The sequence below is a fragment of the Excalfactoria chinensis genome, chromosome 1, assembly GCF_039878825.1.
Source record: "Excalfactoria chinensis isolate bCotChi1 chromosome 1, bCotChi1.hap2, whole genome shotgun sequence".
Taxonomy (NCBI): domain Eukaryota; kingdom Metazoa; phylum Chordata; class Aves; order Galliformes; family Phasianidae; genus Excalfactoria; species Excalfactoria chinensis.
In genome coordinates this window covers 180,627,895-180,637,972 of record NC_092825.1, presented here as the reverse complement: position 1 = coordinate 180,637,972, position 10,078 = coordinate 180,627,895, and the positions used below count along the sequence as shown (strand labels likewise).

Here is a 10,078-nt window from a genome sequence, read left to right as displayed (position 1 = left end):
GAGCCACGCTGCTCCAAATGCAGACAACAATCCCATTTGTATTGTTTTCTAGAGGGACAGCAGAACGTGCTTCCTGTATTTAATGCTGCTAGGCTGGAAGTGCTGCCGATGGGAAATCCAAATGGAGCTGGAGCTGAAGTTAGAAAAAAGCACAGTGCATCCAGCTGTTATTCAGGGTCTTTCATGAAACTGGCGTCCAAGGAGGCTTCCAAAACCTTCCGGCTGCTGCCGTGTCGGCTTCCTGCTTTGTGGGAGTGGCACATTGGAATTCCCTGAGCCTCGACCCTCTGCCTTGAGGAGATCCAGGTCTAACAAATCCACCATGGAATCCACCAGGCCACGCTGGCAATCCTAAGGGCGGTGCGGGGGAAAGGCATTGTGACATCATAGAGCAGGGCATGACATCAGACTTGGTCAAGTCACGCTGGCAGCCTCCCCCAGCTCAGACACGTGGAGCGGCCGCTCCGTCCTGGTGGTCACAGCTGGAGCTCTGCTCTGGGTGACAGCCATTTGTGCGTTGAGATTGTTCTTTGGAAGAGAACAGGATGAAGCTCAGCCTGGCTCTCCTGCTGGCCATGGCTCTGACCATGTCTTTGTTTGTGGGACATGGCCCTGGCTATGCCAGCTTTCTCAGTTGGGTCTGGAATCGGGACCCAAAACCGAATGTTCCTGAGGAGCAGCATCCGGTGGAGAGCAAGATCCTGACCTCCACCCAGCCCTGCTGGTTTGGCCTGACCTCCTGCCCTGTCAGGACTGAGGACAGGCAAAAAAACCAGGTAGTTCCGAAGGAACAGCATCCAGTGCAGGCCAGGATCCTTAACTCCTACTGGCTCTGCAGGCTTGGCCTGACCTCCTGCCCCACATGGGGAGAGGATGGGAATAAGAACCAGGTCCTTCCCAAAGAGCAGGATGCAGTGGAGACCAAGATCTTGACTTCATACTGGCCCTGGTGGCTTGGCCCTTCCCAGAGGCCTAAATGGCTCCGGTACAGAGGCAGCAAGGTTGTTGTTCCTGAGGGCACAAAGCAGCAGTCCCCGGGCACCAAGCAGAAGGCCATGGCTCTGACCATGTCTCCGTTTGTGGGACATGACTCTGGCTGTGCAGGCTGGCTCAGCTGGCTCTGTAATTCAAACCAAAAGCTGAATGTCCCTGAGGAACAGCATCCGGTGGAGAGCAAGATCCTGACCTCCACCCAGCCCTGCTGGTTTGGCCTGACTTCCTGCCCCATCAGGATCGAGGACAGGCAGAACAACCAGGTCCTTCCCAAGGAACAGCATCCAGTGCAGGCCAAGATCCTGACTTCCTACTGGCTCTGCTGGTTTGGCCTGAACACCTGCCCCCACAACAGGAATAAGAACCAGGTCCTTCCCTGGGATCAGGATCCAGTGGAGACCAAGATCCTGACCTCACACTGGCCCTGCTGGCTTGGTCCTTCCCAGTGCCCCAAACAGGTCTGGTACAGAGGCAGCAAGGTTCCTGAGGGCACAAAGCAGCAGTTCCCAGACACCAAGTGGAAGGTCTACAGCTTGCCTGGCATCCTGGGACAGCTTTGGGACTACTTTGTGCTTGGAGGGAGAACCTGGCTCATTACAGATGCCTTGATAACTTTCTGCATTCACCGGCTGTGGAGGAAGGCCTGTGGCCTCTGGAGAAGATTAAGAACTGGGGGACAGGTAAGCAGACAAGTTGCACTGTGCAGAGAGAGTAGCTTGGCTGCGGAGCAGGGAACCATCAAGGCCATAGACGTGAAGACAGCCAAGAAAAGCAGACCCCCAGATATCAGTTAACTCTCCCCAGGGACTTGCTCAGCCACAGGGCTGTCACACAGCGGGAGAAACCCCCTGCACAACACAGGGCCTGCCAGAGGTGGTGTGAGCCCCATGGGCTGCCCCGAGCATTCTGGCAAGGCTGGAAATGCTCCGCCCCAATCAAAGCCCTGCAGGGTGATGCTCTGCCCAACGAGCCTGCATCCCTTTCAATGTGCCCATGCTCTCTCACTTCCAGGGAACAGGACAAACAGCCTCAGCTTCCTTGGAAACTACGGCCTCAGCTTCCTCGGAAACTGAGTGCCAGGAAAATGACAACAAAATTCTTTCCAACCTACTTTGCCCGACTGAGACGGAAATAAGGTTGAAGGAGAGTGATCTTCCGACCCCCTGTTTGCTCCAACCACAAGTGCACAGCGTCTGTCAGGGCAGGCATACGGCCCGTGGCACAGGGGAGAGTAAGAGACCCTCTGCAGACTCCTCATCCAGCTCCAGACAGTGTGCGCTTTCTGTGGATGGACAGCATGAAGTTCAGCAAAGCAAGTGAGTGCTGCAGTCTGTTGGTGTGGGGAGGCTGCTGCTCAGGGCAGAAGGCAGTACGGGTGTCAGGAGAGGAAAGGCAGCCATAGCTGCAATGTTCCTGATAGGGACCTATGTAGAAGAAGGGGCCCACATGCTGCCCACATCCCTGCAAAGGGGTTGCCCAGGGAAAGTGCATGCCCTGCTGCGTTCATCTTTGGCCTCGGGTGATCTAGGGCCTGTGTGAGAGTAGGGCAAGCAAAAGAGAAAGGGGCAGGTGAAGCAGAGAGCAGGGAGAGTGATTTCCATGAGCCACTTGTGCCCATCTGACAGCCTGCTCTTTTCAGGGGGACGGTCAGCCAGAGGGGAGGAGCACGCCTCAGCCCAGCAAAGGTTTGTGCACAGAAATGTTCTTGATGACTACAGTGTCTTCTACTGGGTGCATGCCAACATGAGGTTGAACTGCACCACGAACACCTCCTACAGAGGAGTTCTGCATTTGCCCACCAAAATGATGACGGTTGGTGTCACTGCTCTCTTTCCAAGGCTCTTCCAGTTCCAAACAGAGAACAGACTGCACACGTCTTTGGACAAAATGCTCGGACCTCCCAGAAGAACGAGCTGCCCTGCTGCCCAGTTATGGCTTCCAAATCGAAGGCAGGGAAGACTGGCTTATTTAACTTGGGAAACACTTGTTACATGAACAGTGTCATACAGTCTCTCTTCATGGCTTCAGAGTGAGTTGTTGCTCCCTTGTTCCCACTTAGGAAGGCTCCTGGGTTGCTCTTTGCACTGGCATTGTGCTTCCCACGCTAACTGTCCATCTTGTTTTGCATCTGCGGTTGCCTTCTGCAGCTTTCGGCATTCGGTGTTGAACTTAACCGAGGGCAACTCCTGGCACCTGATGATGGAACTGCAGTCACTCTTTACATTTTTGGAGCACAGTCAGGTAATTAATTCATGTTCTAGTTCTTTCCTTGGACCAAAGTCCAAGAACCACAACAGCAACAAACCTTTGGATTCCAGATGTTGTGAATCTTTAATATCTGAGGGAAAGTAAGAAAAATAACCCAAAAACAAAGTAATTAGGGGTGCTTTCTCCACCAACCTGAAATTTACTCCAGATGGATCATATCTCGGTCCATTGGAGAAGGCACCCATCTGTCCCCCAGAGACACCGTGTTGACTTTTCACTTGCTGTGAGCCCACTGACCCGCACCTCTCTGTCTTCCAAGACTTGACCGGCAGCTTTGCCTTGTTCCATTGTGGTGCTACACCATTGCAGATCCATTGCAGGTCACTTTCTGGAGGCAATATAGGGAACATCTTAGCTTGCACATTTGGTCATAAAAGAGCCAGTTTTTTCCAAGCAGGTTATGGTGTGTTTGATGTGCATTCACATACTTGCCTGCTGTATAGCTCATAGATAATTTCCTATGATTCTTCTAGTTATTTTTCTTTTGGGACAGTACTTAAAGTCATTTCTCCAGGCAGTGATTGGTCTGCCACTGTATTACTGAGACAACTATTGCCTAAAGGCACTGAATACATTGCCCAGTAATGCAGTTTACCTGCCTGCAGTGACCTGAGGATGGATGGAAGTTTAGTCGATTGTTATACGTTTCTTCTTTTAAAAAATGGACTTGGCATCAAATTAAGGATCAAATTAAGTTCAAGCAGAATTTAGTAGAAGTTTCTGGGTCAGGAACACAACGCATTTTGAAAATGAATGAAGAAATGAATGCATGTATTGTTCGTATGAGTACCTAAGTGATACATACTGGTTAAAGGATGCACACAGAATCTGTTATACCCGTGGCAGTCCAAGAGGGATGTTCAGCAGGGCTGCAATTCATCCTACCAGTGCTGATTGCCACATACCAAACCAGTCTTCTTCTGTATGAAGTGAGACCCAGTGGCTTAAATGTGTTTTTCCCTCTCTCTGACAGCGACCTGCCATCTCACCCGAGAGCTTCCTCTCTGCCTCCCAGCCATCCTGGTTTAGCCCTGGTGCTCAGCAGGACTGCTCGGAGTATCTCAAGTACCTTCTGAATCGGTATGTGGCAAGCACTCCAGTTTTGGAACCCAGATGTGATGATGCCCCAAGCCTTCATGTCATATGAAATGCCGACCGCTCTGAAGTGGTGCAAGTGGCTGAGATCAGAGATTGGGTGTAAAAGATGGAAAACCAGTCTGGGGCTTCTTAGTAGAACTCTGTTTGTGCCTTCTGCAACACCACACTTGGCATCAGAGCCCTGTGCACAGACAGGTTATTACACGTTAACTGCGACGAGCGGGGAACCGAAACCGTACTGTAGAAACTCATTCCATATGTTTTATTGTTCTCATCTTTTTCCTTCTGCCAAAGATTACATGAGGAAGAAAAAACTGGAAAGAGGATCTACTACCAGCAGCTCAAGGAAACCAGTTTGATGTCTCAAACCATGGAGCATCGATCCGTAAACAAGACACTGGTCGAGAAGATGTTTGGGGGAAAAATGATGACAAAGATTCGTTGCTTGAAGTGTTTGAACATCTCCTCGCGAGAAGAAGCCTTCACAGACCTGTCGTTGGCATTCCCCCCATCAGACAGGCCCATATGCAGGCCAGGAAGCACCTCTGCTTTACAAGAGGAAGAAATCGGCCCACAGTTTATTGAGCCCCCCAAAAACCAGCCAACAGTGTCTCCCTGGGTCCGGAGGAAGCCCGCAGTGTCTGGAGATTCTGGAGCCCAGCCAGTGCTGGTGGAAACACTGGGTTTTCGGGAGCCCAGAGAAACAGCACATACAACCAAAGATCCTGACTTGGCTTCTGGGGAGCAGACACGCGCTCCTAAGGAGTGCCTATCCGTTGGGGATTTAATCAACTATTTTCTATCCCCAGAGAGACTGACCGCAGAGAATCAATACCACTGCGAGAAATGTGCTTCCTTGCAGGATGCTGAGAAGGTGGCAGAGCTGACAGAGGCCCCGCATTACCTCATCCTCACACTGCTGCGCTTCTCCTTCGACCCGCAGACCATGACGAGAAGCAAGATCCTGGACAATGTCTCCATTCCTGAGGTGCTCCAACTGCCCGTCCTCGTCAGCTCAGAGGCAACAGAGGACATTTGTCGGCATGGGAAGGGCAGATCTGACATGAGCAGCACCTTCGTGTCCGCCGTGTACGACCTCTGCAGCGTGGTGGTGCATTCGGGCAGCTCCTCAGAGAGCGGCCACTACTACTGCTACTGCAGAGAGTGCACCGATACCGTGCCCCACGCACAGCCTCGGGATGGGACACCAAAACTGGCTTCCGACGAGCAGCTGGACTTTGAGATCCCGTGGTACCTCTTCAACGACCACAGGGTTTCCACCTTCTCCTCTGAATCCGTCAGCAACCTGACTTCTTTATACCCCAAGGCCACTGCCTACGTGATCTTCTACAGGCAGAGGGCAGACAGGCCAAGCTCCTCAGTGCATGAGGCTGTGGCAGAAGCCAGGAAGCTGCACAGCCAAACCTTCCCTAAATAAGGATTTGATGAAAGCCATCTCCAAAGACAACATCCTCTACTGCAGGTAGATCCCAGGTGTATACAGGTTGCATTTTCCCATTGAGATTGGGTGTCAAGGGGCTGGTTTAGGATCACCCATGTTGCTGGAGAGATACGACACTTTGATGTATCTCTCCAACCGACTTTGAGAGCTGAGTTACATGTCTCAGCAACACCAGATTAATTTGGGGCAAATGGGACAGCACAAAGAAGGTGGGATCAATTCCGAAGCATCATTTCAATGTGAATAACAACCATGTATTTCTGTCATTTCTCCTGCAGGAGCAGGAAAAGGGGGCGAGGAACAGAGCTGCCTACATTTCCACCTTGCCAAAATCCCCGCTGTGGTGGAGAGACTCTGAGAGGGACAAGGACGATGACAGCTCATCAGGAGGATGCAGTCCTGCGGACCATCAGCAGCCAGCACTGCAGTGCCAGTCAACCAAAGAAACTATACCACTGTATGCAAGCCTTAGGAACAATGAAACCGTAGGAAAGCAAGGCAGTTTCTGATACGACACAGTACAGCCCCCTGAAATGGTTGAAAGTTCACAGCTAGAAAGACATCCAACGTCCAATACATCCTTCATCCAGCCACCACCAGAGTCCTCCACCACATCTTTGTGACGCATGCTTAAGAGAGTGGGACAGCAAATTAATAATGTCTCAGAATTCCATCCATTTTCCATAATAAACATAACTTCTCAATAATCTCACGTGGGTTATGGGGTTTGATTCCGCACGTTACCAGTATTCTGTGTTGGTGAGCCTGCAAGCTTGCTTGGCTGCACTGAGCAGCAACCGGTCGCCCTGGACAATGCTGAGAGACCGAGCGGCTCTGGTTGGGACTTTTGTGGTCCATTGGGCCCTTCTTGTGTCACTGGTGACCTCTGGATGCTGTGAGATACATGGCAGACCCAGCTGTTTATCCAGATGTGTCTTTAGGACTTGGTTACTCTGGTGTTACTTGGTTACTCTGGGCCAGAGCTGCCAGGCTTGACAACCAGGCTGTCAATTAAGACGCCCTGAACTAAGACTCATAAACCCACCAGGTACTTCTTAAAAAAGGAAAGGAACACAACCACATTTTCTGTATGCACCCTATGTAAGTGCACACTATGGAAAGCAGAGCTTTCTACATCACCAGTCACAGAACGAGGGCTGATTTTGGTGGAGGGAGCCAACGCAAGCCCTGGGCAGCGTGTCTATAGGATCGTAGCTCTGTCCCACAACGCCCCCCAACCTGCTTCTTGCGTTTCCAGTGAAGGTTGCTTGAGCTCAAGTGGCAGAAACACGTGCCTTTGGTGCTGTGTGTGCAGCCTAATCTGGACTGGGGTGTCAGGGGGGAGCCCTGTGTTGCTGTGGAGGAGAAGACAAAGCACAGGCATTGCTACATGGGATGTAAGCAAAGGATCGAATCTCTTATACTGAATCTCATATATTCCTTTATTTTCATCCCTACGTATAAAGGGAATCAATTCAGTACAGAGGCTCAGTGTCCTACAGCAGTACTCGTTGCTGTTGGCTGATGGGAGGAAGGATGGGAGAAGCTGATGGGAGAGGAGAATCACACGGAGTACGGATGGATTCACCACGGGCAACTCCTGCCCAACAAACTCGTTGGCCTTTTGCAATGGAGTTACAGTGTTGGTGGAGATAATCTGCACCGAGTATGCATGGAGCCCCCTGTGCAGTCACTATAGGATGCTGCTCCCAGTCTCTACCAGTGAGGCTTATTTCTGCCTCCAAATTCCTGAGAGCCACGGCACTGACCATGCCTCCCTGTCCTGAATATGTTCCTGTCTGTGCCAGCTGCCTCAGTTGGGTCCGGAATTGGGAGCTTCCTGAGGAGCAGCACTGAGGGCAGACCAATAACTCGACCTCCTTCTGCCCCTGCTGGTTTGGCTTAACCTTGTGCCCCATCAGGACTGAGGATGGGAAGAACAACCAAGTCCTTCCCAAGGAGCAACATCCCATGGAGATCAACATCCTGAGCACACAGTGGCCCTGCTGGCTTGCCCCTTCCTGTTGCCCCACATGTGTCCGGTACAGAGGCAGCAAGGTTGGATTTCTGGAAGGCCCGAAGCAGAAGTGCCTGGTCACCAAGCAGAAGGCCTACAGCTTGCTGCAAGGTGACCTGAGAGCAGCCATCATGGCACCAGGTCCCCCTTCCCAACCCAGCTTGGTGAGGCACAGCCATGGGCAAGGAAAGTCCTCATGTGCTGCTGCCGTCACTGCCCACGTCCTCAGGGGACCCCAGTGGGATTTTCCATGCAGCTCCACGGACACACGTGGACAAGCACGACTCACACAGGCACGATGGGAACAGCTGGGGGCAACCGTGTTTGCTCCAAGAGGTGAGTGTCCCTGCTGAGCACGTGGCGGAGAGCTGCCCCGCCGTGGCTTGCAAAAGGAGCTCATTTCTGTTCCCAAAATAGGAGCGGGTTGCCACACACCCCGACTGTCCTTTGGCCCTTCTGGCAGCACTGGGCAGCGCTGCCGGTTCTGCTGACGGCTGGGATTTCAGCAGCACTTCCTCAGCCCCGGCTCCATCTCTGAGCGTTCCGCGTTCCCTCCGGCATCGCGATGGGACACGAGGTGGTGATGGGGCCCGGGCTGACGCCGCTGAGCCACCACTACCCCCGTGTGCTGCCCAAGGCCTGCAGCAGCTCGGCAGGACAACGCCGGGGCCAAAGGTGGGAGCAGGAGGCAGCATCCTCCACGTCACTCTGCCCCAGGAGCGCAGCCATGTCCCCGCAGAGCCGATATCCCACGGCACACGCACGGGGTGAAAGCACCCGCGTACACACGTCGGGGACGTGCTGCCCTGTGCCGTCGGTGCGGCGCGGCGTTGCTCAAGCCCCGGGCGCTGACGTCCCCAGAGTGCCGCAAGCGGGGGCAGAGTCTGTGCCGTCCGAGCCCGGCCCCGCGGCCCGAAGCGCAGCGGGGACGGGGGCACGGAGCCAGGGACGCGGCGCGACCCAGCGGGACCGGAGCCCGAGCGGGGCGGGGAGCGCAGCGGGGAGGAGAAGAGAGCGGAGCGGAGCGGCATAAAAGAGCCGGCGGGGCCGGGCAGCGGCAGGATGCGAGGAGAGGCGCGGGGCCATGGAGCAGTACTTCTCGGCCACGCAGAAGATGGAGCAGGAGGTGATGTTCCCCAGCCTGCTCAGAGGGGTCTTCCCGCAGGATGGGGCCGACCCAGCCACCAGCGGCTCCGCGGACCTCTACGAGCGCTACCAGCTCCTCAAGTCCATCAAGCCCATGGTGGAGCGAGGCCTGGCCTCCGTCACCGAGCGCAGCTCCGCCAGCGACGCCGACGACGACGCCGACGGCGCCGCGGCCGCAGCCGACGGGGCGGACGGCAGCCTGGAGCGACGGCTGTGCCACCACCTGGCCGGGCTGCAGCAGATCCTCAGCCACCTCACCAGGGACACCGCCGCCCTCACGCGCCGCTACAGCCAGATCCTGGAGCGAATCAGCCCCGGCGACGCGCAGCCCAGCTGGTGACCCCGCGCGGCTCCGGCTCAGCGCCGCGGGACGGGGCGGCCTCCGAGCGGCGACGGCGGAGCCGCGTCCCCACGGCGAGAGCCGGCGGTGCCGCCCCGCTCCGCCCTCCGCTCCGTTCTCGGGGAGCGCCGCACCGCCGCGCTGGACTCGGACGGAGCCGCGCAGCGCCGGCGCTGTTCTTCGGGCTGGACCCGGAGCCGCGCAGCGCTCCCCGCTCTTTGCTAATAAAACGAACTGTCTGCAGCCGCCGGCCGCGCATCGCTTTACCCGGCACGGGGCCGACCGGGAACCGCCCGCACGAAGCGGAGGAGGGCGGGGACCCGCGCGGGGTGGCGGGGGGTGGGGGGGTGCAGCGGTGCCGGCCGCGTCCCGAGTGGCGCTGGGGGGGGGAGCAGCGAGGATGAGGGCCGTCGTGGGGCGGCGGGAGCGGCCGCCCGGTGCTGGGTGGGCTCGCTGCATCAGTCCTTGCACGGCTGCCTCCTTCTGCCCGCACCGTAAACGGTGCAGCCCGAGGGTGGCAGCGGGCAGCGCTTTGTAGGGAGCAGTGGCCCGATCGTGGGCATCATGGGATGCGGCACGGACATACTGGGACATGCTGGGACTGCGGGAACCTGTGTCAGGATCAGCATCTGCCTGGGGGAGATGGCACCCACCGCTTTAATCGGGGCAGTGGCATTTCTGCCGGTAGTGCGGCCGCCCCCATTAGGAAGGATAGGGAGGGAAAAGGGCCAGCTGCAGTGCTGTGAGGGATCGC

The 10,078-nt window shown here is 55.5% G+C and overlaps 2 protein-coding genes across 2 annotated transcripts; both read left to right on the top strand.

The window, feature by feature from the left end:
• The first annotated feature begins 545 nt into the window (after window positions 1-545).
• LOC140256201 (ubiquitin carboxyl-terminal hydrolase 35-like) lies at window positions 546-6,330 on the top strand. Its single transcript, XM_072344574.1, is given in 7 exon segments — window positions 546-1,673; window positions 2,832-3,022; window positions 3,141-3,234; window positions 4,235-4,341; window positions 4,654-5,782; window positions 5,784-5,836; window positions 6,093-6,330. Coding segments are annotated over 7 exon segments (2,940 nt in total).
• A 2,433-nt stretch (window positions 6,331-8,763) lies between these two features.
• Window positions 8,764-9,375, top strand: THRSP (thyroid hormone responsive). The gene has a single exon (XM_072356912.1). It carries the CDS (start codon window positions 8,923-8,925, stop codon window positions 9,322-9,324), a length of 402 nt encoding a protein of 133 aa, XP_072213013.1. The 5' UTR covers window positions 8,764-8,922; the 3' UTR covers window positions 9,325-9,375.
• Window positions 9,376-10,078: the final 703 nt, after the last annotated feature.

Coding starts and splice junctions, on each gene's coding strand:
- THRSP (XM_072356912.1), top strand. CDS start 8,923: ATGGAGCAGTACTTCTCGGCCACGCAGAAGATGGAGCAGGAGGTGATG.